Source organism: Catharus ustulatus, chromosome 14 (genome assembly GCF_009819885.2).
Source record: "Catharus ustulatus isolate bCatUst1 chromosome 14, bCatUst1.pri.v2, whole genome shotgun sequence".
In the NCBI taxonomy this organism is placed as follows: domain Eukaryota; kingdom Metazoa; phylum Chordata; class Aves; order Passeriformes; family Turdidae; genus Catharus; species Catharus ustulatus.
Window position 1 is genome coordinate 10,633,322 of NC_046234.1, and position 22,484 is coordinate 10,655,805.

Here is a 22,484-nt window from a genome sequence, read left to right on the forward strand (position 1 = left end):
ATAATTATGTGTAAGGTTACTGCCCAGAAATTTTCTATTTTCTGGTTAGCTATTTCTAGGAAAGCTGGTTTCAAAGACTAAACAGTATTTATGTAGTTAATGTGATATATCTCTTGTCAGATAAACTTTGTCTTATTTGTCACAGTAGCTGTACAGCTTGGATTATATCTTACACATGTGAGTGTAGGTACTTGGAAGTAGACTGAAATGCTGGTAACAAAACTCAGAATGTGCATGGGTATTCATAGGAGGAAATCAATGACAAAGAGAACTGAAGGGCAACTACTTCAGTTACTCATTCTTTATTTTAAGTCATGTTTCCAACCATGGGATATAGGCAATAAAATTACAATATTGGGATTTTTATCCTTCTTCATTCATGGTTTCAAAGTACTCTGCAAATATTGTACTTTATATGTACAGTATATGTATTCTACAAATATGTACTTTATATTACTTAAATAAATATTATTGTAACCACTGTTTTTCATATTTTCCACAAAAGTTGAGGAAAAAGAAAAACAGAGCAAGCCATGAGCTTATTCCTTCCTTACACCACACATTTCTGTGTGCATTGGTTGTTTTACTCAGCTGTTTTTTTGGGTTGGAATGCTACAGCAAAGTTCTAAGCCACAAAAAAGCACTTTTGAAAATTACTGAGTTAATGTAGAGATGTCACTATGTATCAGAACAACAAAGCCCATACTGGTATATGGAAGAGTGATTTATGTCCTCAGTGTGGTCATTTTAGTTGTTTGTTGTTTCTTTTTCATTAAAGAGCAAATTAAACCAGAAAACAGTTGTATTTTGGACAACAGTTCTATTGTAGAACCTGTTAATTGATTTTGGCATCATCCTATATTTATATAATTATTGTCCCAGATTTCTGCCAGAGACTTGAAAGTTTAGTCACCTGGTTAACAAGCCTAACTTGCCTACAGCAACAACAAAGTGAGCAAGCATTGCATCACTTGTTGTTCAGTACTGGAGCAAAAAGCAAGGATACAGATTCCTTTTCCCTCCTTTCACATCCAGGGTCACAGTGCTCAGCTTTCAGATGCTATGTAAAGAAAACATGAGTGAATAAAGAGAAGCAATTCTATGTGAATCATTCAAAAAGCAATTCCAGCTCAAAGAGGAAATTTTAACAAAGCGGTTCTATTCCCAAAGACAATTGTGTGGAGGGGTTCAAATTGAATTCAATTATACATGGAAAATAAAATAAATTAGATGAGTAGTTTTCATGGCAATTTCTGTCTTCCTTCACCTATGACCATCCTTGTTCCCATTGTTCTTGTACACAAAAAGGTGGAACAAAGACTATAAAATTATAGGTCAGTTCTATCTAAGTCATATCTTATATTCAGATACTGTTTTCCTGGGTTGTTTTTCAAGATGAGGGTATAGTGTGTATATATTTGTTAACAAGTGGGTGTCTTGATTTTTATGTATATAATAGTTGCCTTGGCTTTATACTATATAGTTTGATGAGAACCATATGTGAGATTTATTAAAAAAATAGATTCTGATTATTATGTAAGTTTAGAAGTGTCCTCTTCTTTCCCCTCCCACTTTGAGTACAGAATAGAATGGATAGAAAACCAGGAGAGAGTGAATTTCTGCTTCTTACTACTGTCACAGAAAATACTAAATGACTTAAAATGGGCAGGTACCAATGTCTTCTTGTCAGTGTTTGCCAAAGTAGATGGGCAGCTGTATCGGTTCCAAATCTATTTTGGCTACCATCTCTGTATATATTGTGGCTATGCCAAAAAACAGAATCCTTCTTATTTCATCTGCTGTGCCTCTTAAAAATGTCCTTTGCACTTCTGTTGACATCTAAAGTAATTACTTCAATTAAATATCAGTATAGATATACAATTACATGCATTGTATGCAGCTATAAAATGCAGTTGAAAAGAAATTGAGCAATTTAAATGGTTGAACTGAAGTCTTCTTAGTTTTTCTATCACATAGCTTTGCAGTAATTTGTAATGCTTTAGGTAACTACTTCTTGAATGTGAAGTATGTGCAGGTACAAATGTATTCCTACTTGGTTTATCCAGGAAAAATGCAGACTGATCTTTTGGCCAAGGTATAGCAATATTTGTGTTTCTAACTTAGCCGTTGGCTCAGTTTCAAGTCTGCTGTTGTTTTTCTTTTCTATTTTTCTTACCAACTCATGTTTTTTAATGGAAATTGAAGGAAAGCACGTTATAGGAACAAATGAAGGTCTGGGCCTACAGATGCTTGTCAGAGTTAATGCATAGAAAGTTAGAGTAGTGATACCAAGCCCTTGACAAAGTTGAGGGGCATTTCTGCAGTACCAGGATACAAAAATATTTTCTCAGAATTTAATTACAGAATTCTTTGTGGAGTTAATCTGTTTTCTGTAATAGTATTATGTTGTTGCCACATGAATTCAGTCGGGATGTTGCTTCTAGCTTTTATAAGACTTAAATTGCTGTGCCAGATAAAGAGCCAAAAGTACACAAAGAAATAACCTGATGGAGAGGTCTGTAAAAGGATGAACTCATCTCTAACCTTCTCCTAGCTTAGAATTCATCATTTGTATGACTCGTGCTCTTGGACTTATCTGCCATTCCTTGTGAGGTTAAACAAGAGCACTTGGATGAGCCACAGGAAACTGCTTCTCCACAGAATGAAAGCAGTTCTGCCATCAGCAGGACTAACAGCTCCAATTTCAGGCCTTGTGTCAGCTGAACATCCCAAAAGTCCCTTCCCTTCCCCTTTGCTGGGCATGCCAGTGGCAGGTGGAGACATTGCTCCTGCTCAGCCAGAATGGGCTTGGCCCCACTTTACTCCCAGTGTGTGCTGGGCTGGGCAGGGGTGAGCGGGAGGGCAAAGAGCTCGGGGTAGCAAAGGAGCCTCACTGGGGCTTTTGCTGCTTCCCTTGATGATGTGGAGGGCTTTGGTCCTGATAGGATCTTTTTCTTTCATTTAACTTCTCTTGGGAGGATTCAAAGTTCAAAAGTCTTGCATTTGTAGAGATGAAGAGGGATGAACAACCAACAGACATTGTGGTTACCTCAAAGGGGAAATGCTTTCCAACAGTGTTTTCTCTATTACTGAGCCTTTAATATTTATTTATATAATGGAGTTATCAGTGTAATCATATTGTGACTTTTATTTCACAAAAAAAATTCCTTACAGACTATGTCCTATATTGCTCTTTTTAAGAGAATATTATAATCTTCTTTATGGATGTTTTTGATGGTTTTGTAAACATTTAGTTGTTCTCCACTTGGAAGGAGTGGTGTTCTCAATCACCCTTATAAGTTCTCTTTTTTTTCTTGTGTTCTCAGTTTACCAAAAAAAAAAAAAAAACACCCCAGGCCTTAACTTTTCTCTTAGATCAAATATTAAAGCACACATCAGGCTGCAGTCACATCTAAACTTTTGAACTGGAGCTTTTATTATTTTGCTCTTTAGAAAGAGAGCTTGATTTTATGGAATTGATAGCAACAGTTTAGCATGTCCTGACATCCTTTGGGAACCATGGTGTGCTCAGACAGATGAGGAGTCATCTGAGTTTATGAGAACATGGTCACAGTCTGGCTTTGGAAATTTGTCTTTGTGCCACCAGTGTTTTTCAAATTATATAGAAATGTCTTTGGGTACACAATATAAGCTCCCAAAAATGGAAGTTGTAAACAGTTGGGGTTTTTAAACATTTTTTCAGCATTATTTTACTGGTAGCTCAGTTTCAGTGTACCATTGCTTCAGAATCTCAGTTTTATTACAAATTAGAGCAATTTAAATTCTCCTCTGTGTGACTGGAGTCATCTGTCCAAAAGAGAGTGAGCTGGTCCAGGTTCTGCATACTCTTCTCCTAACAGAGAAGTGACTTTGCACACTTGCACTTTATCATCAAGCCCCTGTTATAAATTCCTGTTCAAGAGTATGATTTTTTTCCTAGCTATTGATTGCAGGCTGTTAGAGCCTTAATAATGACAATTTTCTGTTCAGTATTTCCTTCCCTTTATCTCTGATACCTTTGAGCTATGCACCATAAAGGACAATCAATACTGCCAGTATCAGACCCTTTTGTAATTTCAAAAAAAATTTAAATGAGAAATTACCAAATAAGTAGGTTTTTGTCATTATGTCTTGAATTAAAACATGTAAAGAACAACTGACTTTTTATATTTGTAATATTTGTGTGTATGTATTTATATATATGTGTGTGTATGTATACATGCATACATACTTCTAATATGTATATGCTTATATCTAATAGTGTCTTACTTTATGTGGTGATTTCCCTGAATACCAATAGGAATTTTGCCATGGCATTTTTTCCTACCTGACTGTGTATCTCGTTAACTGCTGACTGAGAAAAACCTTCTCATACTTGCAAAAGCTTTCATGTGTGACAACAAAGCATTGAATCCAAAATAACCAGCTGTGCTCTCATGGCCTGATAGGAAGGAAGCAGGTTTATATAGTCCTGTAAACAGTTACATTACTTCATTTGAATTTATTATTTTACTGAATATGAGTTTATAATTTTCAAACTAAAATAGAGGTAACATTACAATGTGAGGGCTGTGTTGTCTTTCTAATGTGTGTATCTACAGCTGTGGAAGTCAGTAGGAAGGAAAACTAGAATGTGTTGTCTAAAGCACTGCCAGGATGCTGTACTCAGTCAGGGTCAGATGTCCAGTTTTGTCTGAGTGAAGCTCATTTGGGTAATAATCATGAAGCAAAAGTAACTTATATTCAAATTTCATTCTTGTGGTTTATTCATGAGACTCCTGATACACAGGCCCTGTAAACTGCAATGCAAGCTAACCTGTATTCTCATTTGCTTATTTTTTATGTAACTAAAGGGCTCTTTAAAAGATAAAAGTGCTCTGTAATGCTTTTTTATTTTCTATAATCTGGCATTTTGAAAACTGTAACCTTTCTTTTAAAATCTTATAATGGAAATGCATAATACCATACTCATTACACCATTTTAGCAATTACCATTTCAGGAACATGTATTTACAATGTTCTTAAAGTCAAATGTCACAGTATAACAATGTTGCATACTCTTGAGTGTTTGATCCTGCGTACATCCCGCTATGGATTTGTCAAAGAATTCTCCCAGCATGGATTGATTGATCCATGTATGCATTCAAAAACTCATCTTGTGCCTTGCCAAAGGTGTAAGGCACATTTGCCAACGGGAAGATTCTGGACCATGTCACTTGCTTTCTCAGCTTGAGACAGAGGAACTCCAAGATGCTCTGAACTCCTTTGGGTGCATGCTGTGGCACGATTTTTAGAGGTGTACCTGTCAGAAAAGAGGCCACTGAAGAAACTTGCTGCCTTAGATAAAACAAAGGCAAGAAGGAAAAGAAAGCGGGTGTTTCCAAAAGAATATATCGTTGGTGTGCCCTGAACTAGCTCTATTTTTCCACAATTTCTGAGCACATATCACAGTAAGTTATTGTTTAACGTTAAATAATCTTTCCTAAATTCTCTTGGAGAGCCCTTGCCAGTCCTGAAAAACCATCCTTCCTCATATAAAGAACTACTCTATACTTCTGCATCAGAGCCTCTTCTGCAAGGCACATTTTTGTATCTTACTTTTTGTGCTAATATAAGTCTTTGCTATTTTTTCTTGAAGGCAATCAGTTCTGCAAGGTATGCTGAAGTAGGTCTCCAAATGATTTCTTTCTTAGTATGTTTGAGAATCACTGCAGTAGGCAAAAGCATTTGAAGAAAAACTACTCTCAAAATAGCTCAATTAAGAACAGTAAAGAAATTATGCTCACCTGTATAGTAACTACAGTTCTTCAGAATGGATTATCCTTGTAAATCAGATGACTAAGCAGTCACTTTTTTTTTCCCTTTATTCCATGGTAAAAAAATAAATGTTCACAGTGACACTGGCTTTAGCATCTTTTGGATATTCCAGTGAATAAACCTGCTAGGTGTGGATGGAAGGGATACTGCCAGCAACAGTTCCCATGTCTCTGTCACACCTGTGTAAAGGCATGCAGAGACTGCTCATCTTGGAGGATCCCAGTACTCTACTGAGAAACAGCCTTCCCTCAGCATTACTCTAAACGTGGGGAAATCAGCTCAGAATTTATTTATGGTGTGTTGTTTCACTAAAACATTGCTGGACATCTTGTGGTGTGGTTAAAAAACTTGCAGAGGGAATTCAAATACATATTTTCCTGTCTTTGATATTTTCTGTGGCTATATGCAGTATTTACTATGCAGTGCTTATATAGTTCCTTTTGCTTTTTACATCACAGAATGGTTTTACAGCATCGTTCTTTGTCTTCTCTTTGTAGGCATTTCCTGTTCAAACATGGATCTGGGTCTTCAGCTATCTTCAGTGCAGCCAGTCAGAACTACCCCTTAACATCCAATACTGTTTACTCTCCACCTCCTAGGCCTCTTCCTAGGAGTACCTTTTCCAGACCTGCCTTCACTTTTAACAAACCTTACAGGTGTTGCAACTGGAAGTGCACAGCTCTGAGTGCCACTGCTATCACAGTGACCCTGGCGCTGTTGCTCGCCTATGTAATCGGTAAGCCCTGATCCTTTCCTCTGCTGAATTATTCTTTTACTTCCTCTGCTCTGTCAGCTTGCTTGCTTTGCACTCATACAAATCATGTTTTAATAGTAATATTTGCCATTGGTGATTTAAAAAGCAACCTGGCAGACAAAACACTGGATTGGCTCAAGGGTGAACATAAAATTCTCATTAATTTTCTAACTCTGTTAACCTTTGTGCTGCCTAACAGAGAAATTTTACTCAAGATTACATGTTTATACTAGCAGAGGACTCCTACTGATTTTAATTACTGTGATATTTTCTTAAACGTTTGATTTTCATATTATGCTTTACAACATTGTTGCTATTAAGAATTACTTGGAAAGACTGGTAATGTTTGATTGTGTTTTCCCTTGCTACCCATAGTAAATTTCTTCAGTCTGATCACCATTTGAATTTTATACAATTTTCTTCCTAATTGTTATATCATTTTCTAGAATGACAACTAGCTCTAAAAATAATTTTATACTGTGTTGTCTAAGATAGATTGTGTTATCCCTTTATTGAATTTATGTTTAAAAAATGGGTTACATGGTACCAGTTTTGCCATTTTGTTAGCAAAATACATTGGACAGGATTAACAGAGTAGCTAGAAAGGCTTCCTCAGATTTGGAGTTTGGTTTTGGGTTTTTCTTTGGAAGACAGGTGTATTGGAGATGCCTTGAAATCAATGTGGTTACAAGCATACATAGGAGAGCAGTTCTTTGTGATTTCCTACATAACATTTATCCTGAACTTTAATTATTCCATTGGGTTTTCAATCTGAATTGAAAATATTAAAGAACATTCTGTGTGTAGAATTCAAGAATGGCACTGTGGCTTCTGTAAACATAGGGAAATCTAATTCATTTTTGCCATCTCACACACACTCTTAGACTATTGTTTTAGATGGCAGCTCAGAGGTGGCAGGAGCCCGAGTATTCCTGATGCCCTATAGCTTGAATGGGAATAATTACAGGTTTGCCTGAAAGAGTGCAGTTCATACTGGTAAAACTTGACAGAGATACAAGTACAGATAACTGATAACTAGCCAGTGATTTTCTATACTCTCTGAATAAATATATCTACAGTAAAAACTATTAAAATTTCAATAATTTCTTGTTTCCCACTGAAGTTTTCTTCAGTCCCACACTGCCAAAATTTTGGTTATTGTCAGCAAGATGCTCATCAGGAGGGATTTTTTCCTAACATCCTTGCCTAATGCATATGGGAAAGCAGATTTGAGCATTTCTGGTGCATGATGATTTGAAAGCACCTGAGGATCTCCAGTAAGCTCCATTAATTGCAGATTTACATAACAGCTGGTGAGCATATGCCCTCAGTTAGGACTGGCTGTATCATTTTTGCAGCCTCATCTGTTTGCTACACATTTTATCCCACCCACACCATTTAGATTTTATCTGGATTAAGCACTGTCTCTTTCATCTCTGTTTAGGTTTCAGTCTGCCACTGAAATTTCTGTAACTTTCTAGGGATATACTGGTATATGTCATCAGTCTGAGAAGGCTGGAAGCACTCCTTGTCACCATGAATTAAAGATCTCTGTGTGACTCTCCTGTAGATGTGTCTGTTTGTCATATCTTGGTAACACAAGGGTGTAGCATATTTTCTTCAGTTAGGTCAAAGCAGGTAAAATAAAGATGTCTTTGCATTTTATAAATTATTACTATTTATGTTTTCTATGGAAAAAATATAAAGTTTTGAACCAGAAGTTGTAATTCAGAAAATTTTTAAGGATGACATTATTTGTTCTTGTTTTCCCCAGAAATCTTTGAATTGCATAAGCTTTCCTGCAGATTCAGGTAGTATTAGCTAGCTTATTCCAAGTGAATATTCCTTCTGCTTATCTCTAGTTGCTTAAATATTTAAATAAGTTTATGGTCTCTTCTTATGACTCAGCTGCCGTAGTTCTTTCCCTTTTGCTGGGTTTGAATCATAGCATATTAACTGTTTCCAGAGTTCACTGGCTCTGTAGAGATGCACATTTGCATGTTTTCACATCAAAAATTTAAATGTGCATGCTTACAATAGTTGACTATAGAAATTCAGATCATATGTAACACCCTGAAGTTAAAATTCACTCCCCCAAGTGTTTTCTCTTTGCTCACCATGATTCAGATCCCTCACTCCATCAGGCTTTCTTCAAGTCAGAGGACGTTGTGTCTGAGCAATCTTTACAGACATGGGCCCACATTATAAAACAAAACTCATTTTAACTTCAGGACCAACCTTAACCTGTGATCAGCTCAGCAGTTGTTACTGGAAAAATAAGGGAGACTTTTAAAAGGCAAAAATTGTTTTCATTGTATTTTTTGGTATAACCTGCATTAACTTACCATGAACTACAAATTCAGGCCAAATGAGTGTTGATCAAAATTTAACATCAAGCTTTTTCTTCTCGTAATTTAACTACTCAAATGTTCTTTTTCAAGTATTTTTCACTGCCATGTAATACTTGAGCTGCATGTTAACTTTTTAAAAGACACTGAAATCTCAGCCTCAAGTCAGAACATCTCCAAAGTCTTACAGACATGAAGCTTATTCCAGATCAAAATTTACAAGTAGCTCTTATATTTGCAATGTACTGAGACCTGTGCCAGAGTGCTTTAAGCTGTGATTTCTTTTCAGTCAAAAGGTAAACTAGGAAAATGGTTTTGTTCTTTTTTAGCCTTTCCCTCTCATCAGTGAGACTCAGTAGCAAAGATTTTACGTAAGAATATGTAATTCTTCTATATTTTCTCTCCTTTGAACTACTACTCAGTTAAAAAGAAATACTATTTCTCCATTAATCCTCTTTTGGCCTATAATCACTGTGTTTACTGTGTGGCCTTTCTGAAATAAATTTGACTATTATATGGACAGTAAGGGAATTATAGAACACTGTTGGTGGTTGTATAACAAGAGATTTATTGAAAATATTTAGTTTATCAAGAAAAACATGTATTTTCACTTCATCAGGAGTAATTTCTGTGAATAGGTTCTAAAGTCATAGTAGTTACTTCAAAAATCCTTTTTTCATAAAGTGCATGTTTGGTCTTCAGACTGTTGGAGATGTAATTGTAAATTGTTTATGGGAAATGTCCTACATACTTTTATTTTTCATTTTCTGTAATTATGTGTAAATTATGTAAATCTGGGGCACAGTTGTTGAATTGGCCCACAAAGTGGGCAGTGAGGCACAGGAGCAGTGGGGACACACCTCAGGGAGGTGATGTTGGTGCCTCTCACCAATGCATGGGGGGCTGCAGCAGCTCCACCAGCAGTGCCTGCTCTGCCTGAGAGGCTTGCCAAAAAAATTTAAGAGTAAATTAGGCAAATATAAGAGATAGAATAAGAAATATAATATTTCTTTTGGTTTTTTTGCAACACCACATCATTTCCTTTAAGCCCAATACAATGGGTGCTGTGGCTGCTCATTTAGTCGTTATTTTTAGCCCATTAGTGAGAAGGATTTTTTTTCCACGATATTTTACCATTTTATCAGCAGCTGATTTGGACTTGCAAATCACTGTTCCTATTGATCAAAGGTGCTGAATTCCTACTGTTTCTATTGATTTCAGCAGGTGATGCAAATGTTCAGTGCCTCTGAAAATTGCATCTCATGTTCTTGGATTTAACCATCCCTGACTATGAAATGACTATTTTATATACAAATGAATTCTCACGTATGAATATGAAGTCGTCCCTATCCTTCATGATATTATCACTATTTATGAGTAGGTACTGGAGGTGGGTGTTGGGTCTTAAATTATATTCACGTGGAGGGTGAGGAAGTTAAAGCCTCTGTGCTGCCTGACTGTGACCTGTCATTTCTCCCTCCATGTACAAGGGAGACAAGTGATGGTTTCAACGTTGGGAAAGGCCAGGCCAAATTATAAGGACATATCTGTCTCAGTGCATAGATTTAGAACACTGGTTGCATTGCTTTAGATGCTCTATAACAGTAGCAGAAAAGGAATTAATCAGAGAGGGATCAAGGGGAAATACGCTGCTGTACACTGAATAATACAATGGTATAGTAAACAGTGTTAGGTGTTTCAGGGTTATGCAAATGTTGTGATAAAAAACCCTGAAATACCATTGAACTCCTTATTGGGAGAACTCTCACTGTGATAGATGCATCAGGTTCTCTCAGTTGGGAATTGTGGAGTCTGCTTTCCTGGATCCTGGCTCTTACTGAAGAGCTTGGTACTGTTACAAATCCCTGAGTATTCAGAGAAGAAACATCTACTGTTGACTAGGTTTTGCTTGTTCCTGAGAATAAAATATGACTCAGAATTGGAAAATGAAGCCATCATCCCTCTAGTACAGGGGTATATTTGTATTTTCAGGTATAAAAATATGTTAGGTATAAAGAGAAGGCTTCTTGAGAAAGAGGAGAGTGCTGAGAGTTAAAATGGCTATAACAAATACATGGAAGAAGTCCTTAATTAATTAAATGCCCTAGATGATCAAAACAATTTACCACTTTAATATGAATCAAATATTAAAAGTCTCAAATTCTGAAATAATTTACAACAGAATGAAATATTGTTTTATATGTAAAATGAGCTTAAAGAAGATCACCTCTTCTGACAGTCAGGATCAGAACTTTGTTTCTGGCTCTTGTGTTCAGGTATTTTTCTCATTAGTTCTCCTTTTCTGGAACTGCCACTGATGCATCTGTGGCTTCACACCACAGTGAAATCCAGTTTTATAAGCAGAACCTGCTAGCAATTACAGAAACAAATAATTTTCTGGCACTTAGAGCAGGTGCACAAAGAGTAGTCAGCTGCTGATATACATTCTATAACAGCTCTTCTGAAATCTGGGCTTCAGGGGGATGATCTACTGAGATTCCATAAAACAGCAGAGAAAGCTAAACAGAAGCCTTTAGTGGAGGTCAGCAGTTTGGAGGGGCTTCACATTTGCAGGAAATTTGTGCTTTGAAGTTCATCTCACAGGTAGTAAGTACTTACTACACAAGACTTTTGATGTCTCCTCACTACTGAGTGTCTCTTTTGCACTGGAGCCAAGGCTCTTATTCACATTCTGCCAAACATGTAGCACCAGAGTTGACAAGCTGTGCTTACACAGAAGGTAGATAAGAATAAATTAAATTAGATCATTGGCTTCCTAGCAGATGGCGGGTTAATCCAGTTTACAAAGCAAGTTCTGAAAAAATTGCTTGTATCTTTGTGGATATTTACTTGAGTATGCAGTAGAATTGTGGGGACTGAGGTAGTCAGTCTGGAACTGTCAGTTTGTTTTGTGTAAATGTAGAACAAAATAAGTGATCTGGTCAGTTACTTCAGAGGTAAAGACCCAAACTTTTGTTCTGAACGTGGCCCTACAGCAGTAACATGAAGCAAAAATCAGGCTCTGAGTAGGGAAAATCCCTTAGGCAGCATAAAGTTACACTCACTTTTCATCTCTTTGCTGAGAGTTTCCATGAAAGAAATTTATAGAAAGGTTAGATGATGTTTCATCTTTCCTTTAATATTTCCTTTGTACAAGATACCTGTTTTATACCTAATTATTTTTTTAATCTAAGAAACATAACAATTTAGGTAAGAAAAGCTCTGTAGTATGACTAGGATCTTCTGTACTGGAGAGGGAGAGGTCATTTAAAATTGCACTGCACTGCTCCAGTGTATGGCCTGGGCAGGGTGGCTGAGGAAAAAAATTAGATTCATCACAATCCTGTGGCATCCTCCAGTCTCTTCAAATCCACTAACTACAGACTCCTCCAAATTTAGCTTCTTCTATAACATCCATAATGCATGTTAAAAAAAGAAAAATCTCTGTCTACTTTTATGTTAGAATTTTATCAGAAACTTTGAATTTAAAAGGGCTATCTAATAAAATATAAATTAAATATAGGTATGGTAGTATTTATCACGTAAGCCCTAGCTCCCAACATTATGCAAAGAGGGTCAAATTTTGCCTTCAGATTAATTTTGCTTCCAGATCACCTCAGTGAAAGCAATGTACAACTCTGGTCTTGGCAACATGCAACTCATAGATTGCACAGAGCAAAGTAATAATGTAATTTTTGGCAGGGGATTATACTGGATGTTGAAGCAAGCCAAGAAAGAGCATCTTTTCAGATGAGTGCAGTTCCTCCCAGCAGGGAGAATATTGCACTCAGCTTTCAGAGGACAGGTTTGGTTAGGCCAGCTGATGGAAGTCAGGGGCTGATGCTCCTGCTGACTCACCACAGCTCCTCCTAACAAAAGTGTGAATTTTGCAATCTGCCAGCTAACAAGCTGTTTCATCTCCATTTGCCTGCCACTCCTTGGGTATTGCCTGAAACTGTAGTAGCTCAGCAGAGACTTTACACACCCTACTACCTGAAATATTTTAGGTCCTGCAAAATACAGAGTATATGATTGTAGAATTTTTTTAGAATGCTAGACAGGCAGAGCTTTTGCTTCTTCTGTAATGTATGTGTAGTCATCAAACTTCAAAGACTCTTCTGTGTGAACTTGAGCTACATCCTTAGTCCTAGTGGTGGGTTTCTTACTGTTAGTCAGCAGGCAGCCCTCAAGAGTGCTGCAGTCAAGGTTTTCAGAAGGTTGAACTCTGAGGAAAGGGCAGAGATGTTCACCAGAAAGTGAATCTCCCTCCTACCAGCCTAGTACTAAGTTAGACAGAGTGATGGTATCTTCTCCTATTTGTTCAGTGGAGTAGGATCTTACACCTGGGCATTACACATGGGAAATACAACTGAGAACCTGGCAAATGGATTTATGCTTGGGGAAATGACATTGTGGCCTACACTTTAATTGCACAGCATTTTCTGTGCCCCTTTAGTAAAAACCAGAAATCCACTAGGACAAAATCAAAGGGAGAATAACTCAAAAAAATAAGTTCTTTAGAGCTTTTTAATTAAATTCAGTACATGCTTACTTATTTCTAAAGAGATTTGAGAGATGGAGATGTGAAAGTTTTATGTAAACTTATTTGGTGAAATAAGTGTGTATTTAAAACATGCTGTATATATATTGTAGGGAAAGAAGCTCTGTAGGAATTTCGTATATCCTAGGTAAAAGAAAAGTATCACAGAAAGTGAAGAGGTTAGGGAGGGCGCTGTGTCTGCTAAGTAAATATCTATCATTCCCTGTAGTTAACTTCTAAAAAAGATATCTCTAGGAATTAAAGCCTTCACTGGTGTTTGTGGTCTAGTTAGTCCCAGAGTGACACCTGCATCTGAAGGTAGCTCCTCAATAGCTGTAGTTAGTGTAATGAAAATTTGCATGATTTTAAGATTGCGAGGTGGCTGGGTTTGTGCAGCCCTAGAAGTCATTCAGATCAGTTCACATAGGTGTTATTTTCACAGCCATGTGCTTTGCTGTGCAGCCCTCAGTTGTGCCCATTGTTTAGCACAAGTGCAGTGCCCATTTCAGCTCCCAGGGATGAGACATCCGAGCCTGGCAGGGACCGTGCTCTCTGCAACGCGGTTGGTGTTTCCAGGGAGGAAGCTGACTGTCAAACGTAGATACAGATAGTTTTGCAGCTTGCCAAGCTTTGGCACGAGCTATAAAAACAACAGCACTTCCACAGCCTGAAGGAAGACAAAGCCAGTAAAGGATTGGAATTGGTGTGAGTAGATGATGTCATGCACAGAGTGTGTCATGTGGCAAAGGCATGCACCAAGGAAAAGGTGCAGTACATGTTCAGCCCTGGCTTTGTGACATACCCTCTGCAGCATGTTCAAATAGCAACATGAATAGTAACAACAATGGGAATAGTGTCAGAAAGCAACTATATTATATTCAAAATTCCGTAGACACTAAATGCCTATTGTTGATATGGGCCGTTGTGTTTTGCTTCTAGTAATCTGTTTCAAGTGCTTATATAATTATTTGCATTAGTATAAATGAAGTGTGCATTCATTAGCTATCAGTCTCATTGAACTGTGTTCCCTTTTATTGTTAATGACTCTTTAAATAATAATAATGTCCAGAGGCTCAAGCCAGGAGCAGGAGCACTTACTCTAGAGATGTCAAGGCTGCTTTTTGTTGTATGTGGCAGTGATCTGTCTTTTGTTAAGAATCTGAAAACACAGACCTTAACTCTGTGTGACTGCAAGACTCTTTTCAAAGTATTATCATGGTCCCCTGATGATTTCAAGACCACTGAATATGAAGTGATCTGGGCTTGAGATCTCAGCACTGACACCAGCAAGCTTAAAAGTACACTTCTAATACCTCTTCTGGGGAGTGGGTATGTGCTGCCCAGTCTCCAGAGTCCAGATCTGGGGGTGAGTCAGTGGTTTGAGATGCAGTATATTCCTCACAAATACTGTCACCTCACAGTGATAATATTCAGTAGTAATGCTCTCATTTGCTTGATTTGGATCATGTATCTGTACTTGGGTGACCCTAGAGTGCACAGATCAGGAATTAATGACTGTAGATTGGCAGCTTTGCACTTCTGTGCTAGTTTTCCCAAGCCCTTGACAGAAATCCATTCCAGGCTTGGGATTTTGTTGAATTTTTATAATTCTCCTTTTCAGCTTGCAAGGGAGACTTGTGACCAAACACATGGGAAATGGACTCCAGGTTTGCTGGTTGTATTGAGATATTTTCCTTGAAGTACGTACAAGTGCAGAATAAAACCATGTATTTTCTTAATGCATGACCCATTCTAGATCACACTTATTTCTCCTGGGAGTCTCTGCGGTTCCTACATGGTTCAGGAAGAGCAAATATATCACCTTTTAGGCTCCCACTGTGGGCAGATCCTACTCAGTGCAAATTGCTGCATGTGGCTAAAGAGCTGCTGCTCTTCATGTGACAATTTCAGCTCCTTCAGTGGGGGTCATCCTCAATCCATATTTTAGTAGGTCATCCATTCTCCCTGCTGAGTTACTTCAATGCTAAGGCAACCTCTTCCTTGGAATAATTTTCCCTTCTCAATAAGACCTAGGTAATTGTCTAGAGTAGCTGTCGTACTATGTTATACTAAAATAAGATCCTCTGTTGCTGTCTTTCTCCAGCCATCCTTCAAGGCCTCAGAACAAAGAAGGGAAAGCAGAAAACATGAATGGCGCTGCAGGCCAAGTAGAATAGACAACCCCTGTGTATGGCAATAAAGATAGTTTATAACTTCTCAAAAGGATTATTTAGTAGCTTTCCTTGTACATACATAAATAACAACTACCTTTCTGTTAATTTATGTTGAAAAATAATTGCATGTATTTTAGATGTAGAGACAGGGTTTTATCTGCAGTGCAATGCTAGAGCAAGTCTGGAGTCAATGCTTTTGCTGTTGTTTAACCTAAATTAAAGGGTTTCAGAGTGCAGTGGGCACAGTTTCACTTCAAACAAGATTTGAAAGGTGAGAAGTTTTAGTTGGTGTCATTGCTTTTGTCAACAAATTCTGAGATCTCTGACAGTCAAAAGCTGAGGGAAAACACTGATATAGTATTAGAATCTGTCCCACACTATTGAATTTATTCAATTGTTATCCTTTTAATTTCAAGTAATTCCATTAATTGCTGCAGAAATTCATCACTCTGACCTGGCTGAGCTCCAGAAGAGAGTGTGGAAACTAATTAAATGTTGAGTTTTAAGGTAAAATGGTAAATTGCTCATTAGCCCCTTGAAATTCTGATTTATTGCTAACAGAATAAAGTAATACTTGACTTTGCAGAAACTGGGTCATAGCATTCTTTCGTAGTTTCACGGAAGGTGCTGTAGTTTAGACATCAATTAATTGGTCTTCATTTTTTTGCAGCAGTACACTTGTTTGGTTTAACCTGGCAACTACAGCCTGTGGAAGGCCAACTCTATGAAAATGGAGTTAGCAAAGGAAATAAAGGAACAGAATCCATGGATACTACTTACTCCCCAATTGGAGGAAAAGCTTCGGATAAAACGGAAAAAAAAGGTATGTGTAAATGAGAAACCAGAGAGAGGGTGAATAGTTAAACATTATTGCTGTTCACATCCTGTATTTTCTACATTTTGACAGTATTTTGAGTTCAAGTTCTGTCTTCTTTAGTATAATTTTAAAACAGGTAAAAACCCATAACCGCATAGGTTCCTTTAGCAGAACTCTCACTGATATTGGCAACCAGCCCATTAGAAAAAAGAGGGTTCAGTAACACAGCAAGAGATGTGATTTTTGCCTCGTTCCCTCTTGTGCAGAGGGCTTGATGTTGTGTCTGTCTTTGAGACCAAAGTCAGTCTCAGGCAAAGGGACCCTCTTTATATTGACAGGTCAGAATGTGCAGAAGAGTAGAAATCTTAATGCTCTTCAGGGCATCCAGTTCTTGAAGGCATAAGCTAAAATACAGCATCCTGTCACATCCTGGCTGACCCAGTCACAGTTAATCAGCTCCCAGGAATCTACCACAGCTTCACAAAAATGCCTGAACCAGTCTGGCAGCTCCCTGCTGCCAGGGACACAGCCCTGCTCTGCCCTCTCACCTCCCTCTGCAGCTCCTCTGTCCCTGTCCCCACTGCAGGGATTGTCTCCTGCACAACCCAGCCACCTCAGTCCTTAAAGGCAGCAGAAATGGCTTTGTTAAAGAATGCAAATTACCTTTGGCTGAACCAAACCACTTGTAGTGCCAGAGCTAGGAAGGAAAGGAGTGGGCCATGCAGCCAGGATGTGAAACAGAAAAGGAACTGTCTGAGATGTGCAATTCCTTCCTCTCCTTTCTGTCATTTAATGCTGTTAAATCACCTGCTTCAGTATTAGTTACATGCTCTGGCCTATGCTTCCCATCGACCATCGTGACAATGCTTTCTGACCATGAAAAGCAAATGGTCTTCCCTTATTTTTTTTTGTGGTACTCAGAAAAAGTGGATTAATCAGATCAGATCAAAGTGAATGGGAGTGGAATATGAAACGTAATCTTTCCAGTTGTTAGGAGAAAAGTAAAATTGTACTGACAGCTCTGCAGTGATAGGAGACTTCCAGAGCTTTCAAATTTTAGAGCAGAGCAGCAATCTGATTTTTTGTGTTCTGTGTAAGATCCATGGCTGAAAATAGGCAACAAAGTAGAACCTTGTTGTACCAGTCCCTCCAGGAGGAAGATTGCACATATTGTACATCAATAATCTTGCAATTCAGCACAGCACAACTGGATAGAGATCATATTAGATAAATTAACAATAGAAATATATGTAAGGAGACAGTGATGTTGTTTTCCATTATTTCATCCCTTTAGAATGGATTTGTAGTTAGTTGCAAAAAGTGTTTTATACACTTTTATATTTTTGTCCTGGTGCACCATGGAAAATATCTCAAATAGTTCCTCTCAACTGCATTAAATCATTTTGTCAATATATAACAGATTCAATAAAAGCTTTTCCAATGCATTTGGCTTCCAAAGAAGGATGTATAGAAAAAACATCCAAAACATCAAAAATCTTAAACAATTAGAAGAAAAGAAAAATTAGAGAAAAGAATATTCAAATCAGTAAAGACTCAATGTAGTAGGTAAAAATGCAAACCACCTGCCTTGCCCCAGGAATCCCAGATTTTAGTGTAGCTACACAACTCCCCCACAACACTAGAGAGCAGAGTCCTGTGATAGCAGAGCTGTTTCACTGAGGGCTTATCCAGCAGTTTCAGAGGTCAGTCATGAACAGACCTATATTGTTATCTCACTTGTCCCCTTTCACCTTTTGGGGCTAACATGTAATCCAGAGTTTAAGATAGCAAGGAGTATATACATGGAAAAAATCATGTGGAATTAGTGCATGTTTTTTCTGACGCTGGCTTAGTCTTTGCTCATTTTCTTTGTTTCCATCACTTATAAAATGTATCAGTAATTTTATTCCCTGTCCTCATAACAAATTCTCTGTCTAAAAGCATCTAGGAGCACTTGGAAATAGGCAACTCCTTTCCCTACAGCAGGATACCACAGAAAGTTGATGCTTTGCCTGTAAACTTGAAGCTACTGATGTAATTTCACAGGGATAATAACTGCTGTCAGACACTGTGACCTCACATTTTCCCAGCTCAATGCAGAAGCACAGAAATTTTTTCCAGACTTTGAAAGCATATATATTAAACTAATCTTTTAATGAAAATCAAGTTTATAAACCAGCAAGTCAGATTTCTTCAAGAAGTCACTTTATAACGCACTGACCCACAGCTATGAGTTAACACTTTAATATGTAGTAATGTGATTAAAAAGTCAGATATCCTATTGATGCTGGTATTTACCAGGGGAACACAAGGAAATTGATTGTTTCAGGATCAGTAATAATAAGCATATGGGTATATTCTTGTGGAGGTAATTGGCACCACACTGTTCAGGATTTTTCTTTCTTTAAGCCAAGAGAAACCTGTGATTAGGAATCTATCTTCTGTTTTAGACTTCTGAGGAAACTGTGCTTCAAAAGCATAGGGGGGAATTAATACCCTAGTTGGCAAGATTAGGAACTGTACAAGGAATTGAATATAGATAATGAAATGATACTTTGTCATACAAAAAAAATGTTTTTACAACAAGAGCAGAATTGTATTGCAGTGCTGTAATTTTAAAAGCTTATTTTGGGCTTTTTCAAGAAAGAGCAAGAGAGTACACAAGGATAGTCTGTGAGGAGTGTGTTTTCAGGTACTTTTTTTGTACAGCCAAATACCTGCTTAGTACAACTAAACACAGAAACAAAGCTAAATTCTTTTTCTGTAGAGAAAGCAGAAAGGCTCAGTCAATATGAAAATATGTATTTCAGATGTGACTCCTACAACAGCCTTTCCATGCTCTGTGGTTGTTGGAAAAATTAACATTTGGAAGGTGGAGATTCTGTGACTGCATCCTATCAGCAGGGGTAGATAGTTGTGTGTGTTTTCCTGTTTGCATTGTGAACAGCAGCATGCACTTCATTCCCAAGGGATGAGATTTATATACATCTAAGTGCATCTAGGGTTTTTTGCACTTATATTAAATTATTCCTAAAGCAAAGGTATTTTCACCAAATGTGGAAAAAACTCCCAAGGTACATCGCAGCACTGATATGATATTCAGCATGATTTGATAATATCAATTAGTGAGAATTCACCCAGACTGAAGACATAACACTTTCTGTTTTCAACAAGGAAACAGACCTTCTCACTCCAAAATACAAGAAGTAGTTACTGTATGTTAAAGACCTTGAACACAGACCAGTAATGCCTTTAACTTCAAAAATGATACTGTATCCTTGACTCTTTGCTTAGTGCTCTGCTGTCTTGTAATTGAATCATATTAATTGCCGTGTGTCAATATCATCAAAAAGTAGCATAGTGTTTTACTTAACCCAGGGTAATTGCATGCAAAGAATCATTAAGATTTAATATCTCTAGAGTACTGGAAATAGGGGAGAAGGTTTTTAAATTTACATAAACCAAGTCGGATCTTTTATGGGCTGGGGGGGAAAAGGGATACACTTTCATTGTACTACAGAGAAAGTTTAATTCTCTTCCCAAAACTCAACATTCAAGATATTTTCCATGGAGCAAATTGGGCAGAAGTAGTCTCACCTTGAACATTGTTCAAATAGCAATTTGGGAATATTTTAAATCATAAACTAAGTAAGTGGTGTATTTTTTGAATACCGGATTACAAGTTTCTACTCTAAAAATAGATGTATTTACATGGTGAGGTGTTATAAGTTAGCCCCTCGTTCTTGCTGTGGGTTTGGTGACACAAAGCAGCTGTAAAGCTGGAAGATCTGGTACCCTGAGAATTGCTCCTGCCTTGAAAATTAAATCTCTATTCATTAAGAATGCTAAGTACTTCCTACGCTAGTTAAAGCCTATGTAAGGTCCCACTGAGGGTCTTTGTTATTAACACACTCAGGCAAAAGCTGGCCCTAGCTCTGCTACTGCTGTTTTCATTTCCAGGGGTGATTTATAAAATTTCATGTACATTATGTTGGATTAGATATTTATAGGCATTTATTGTCACGTTGCTCCTGGTTATTTTTCATAGTGGTTCTGGAATGAAATGTAACATAGATAGGTATGGCTGCTGAATTCAATCTTCAATCTTCAATTCAATCTTCTCTTGATTCATCCTCTAATGCCATCCACTATCCTGCTTTTACTCTAGTTCAGAGTATGGAAATGTCAATAGAGTTTTGCAAACCTTTCAATGGAATTAGCTCAAATGTTAAGGTCTGTGATTTGCAGCACGTCACAATGTTGATCAGAGACAGGCAGTAAAAAACATAAAGGTGGTGATAGAGGCCAGCAAAGCAAGCCAGGTCCAGTTTAGCTTGGTGTAGTCTTCCTTATGCATTCCATTTCTCGTTCTGTTTCAGTGCTCTCACACCCATATGTGAAGTTACATGTTGTAGATGTCTGCAAATTTATTGTTTGGCATTACGAAATTATGCTGCTTTTGTCTTCAGAGTGCCTTTCCCTGTCCTCTTGCCCCTGTTAGGCTTTCATGAAGAAAGACCAAGGCACAGTAGATGGTTTTTTATTTCTTCAGGACTAGATTAACACTACCATAATAAAATTATTAGGAGTGGTGATTAATAGAAATCTGGGCTTTGGACAGGGCCTCTGAACTACCAGGTTTGATGGATTTTCTGTCCTCACTGGGGTCCACTTGTGTAGCTTCTGCAATGCCCCTTCTGCAGCAGTCTGAAATATGTGCCAGAGGAAGAATTTCCCACTGTCCTCACTCTGTATTTGCAGTTCAATGTGCTTTGTTAGCATAGTTGATGGGCAAAGACTGTGGCTTGAACAGCAGCAGTTCCACCTTTTCATAGTCAGTAGAGTGTTTTAAGATTTCCAGCAAAAATCGTGACAAAAATACCCCCTGACACCTGTTGTTGGCAATATGTTGTACATGTTTGTTTGTATTTCTCAACTTGTTGAATAAAAAATGCAGCTATCAGTGTTAGAAGTTGATTTTTGTACATTCCAACATATCTAAGGCAGATTTATCCCTCGTAAACTTCTGTCTTCAACCACTGTAAATACTTAACTGACTACTTGTTTGTTTCTGGAAAATTAGTGTTTCAGAAGGGCCGGGCCATAGACACGGGAGAAGTGGAGATTGGAGCACAAGTTATGCAGACCATCCCGCCTGGTTTATTCTGGCGCTTCCAAATTACCATACATCACCCCGTGTACCTGAAATTCAACATTTCACTGGCGAAGGATTCTCTGCTGGGAATTTATGGCAGAAGAAACATCCCACCTACTCACACTCAGGTAATTGGAAATGATCCTGATTCTATCACACTTATATTTTCAGACAGCAGTGGACAGGACAGGAGTGTTCTCAACACGCTTTCAAAGCAGAGAGGGAGGAAGGGACTGGCTGTAACCACAGCTTCGTTATCCTTCTTTTACTGAGCTCTAGCAATACCTCAAACCATGCTCTCTCAGAGGAAGGGACAGTGTAATACCAGACAGGTCAGCAGCTATGACCTCAGGGATGTGACTGTCTGGGAGGCTGAACAGGTACACACTGTCCTGCTGCATAGATCCAGCATCTTCTGTGCAAGAGATGAAATTCCAGTTCACTTGAAAAGGCTTTAATTTTTTTATGATTCCCTTAAAGCAAACAGATTGTACTGTCAGTATGAAGAGTTGATAGAAAAGAAAAAAGCTATCTCTGGTTTCTAGGATCGAAATTCTTTTTCAATGCTTACTCCTGGGGATTTTGTAAGAGAAAATGTAGCTAAGCAGTCATATGCAATATTGCTGGTCACATTCAATTTTTTTGTTTAGACTTAATGTATTTGGCATATAAAGCTGTCATTTCTATGGATAATAAATTTTTTCATCTTTCTTTATAGCAGGATCACACTCCACAGAGTGTGATAAACATACATGGAATCATGGAAAGATTGTTTATAATGTACCACTGGAGATCATCTACTCTAACCTCAAGAATTTTTTACTAGAATTTTGATATTAGAAATAAGCACTTTCAGCTGTCACTGACTACAACTGAAGC

At 37.7% G+C, this 22,484-nt stretch overlaps 1 protein-coding gene across 6 annotated transcripts in view; it reads left to right on the forward strand.

Moving 5' to 3' along the window:
• TENM1 (teneurin transmembrane protein 1) overlaps window positions 1–22,484 on the forward strand; it is an 817,608-nt gene that overhangs the window by 668,697 nt on the left and 126,427 nt on the right. For 5 of the 6 annotated variants that reach the window (XR_004419458.2, XM_033072762.2, XM_033072761.2 and 2 more), the window contains 3 exons: window positions 6,315–6,553; window positions 16,304–16,456; window positions 21,534–21,733. Coding sequence is in view for 5 of the 6 variants with exons in the window: in XM_033072762.2 (XP_032928653.1) it covers window positions 6,315–6,553; window positions 16,304–16,456; window positions 21,534–21,733 (592 nt within the window). In the remaining variant the exon portion in view is untranslated. The remainder of the gene's footprint in view (window positions 1–6,314; window positions 6,554–16,303; window positions 16,457–21,533; window positions 21,734–22,484) is intronic. The other variant, XM_033072764.2, reaches the window with a different exon arrangement.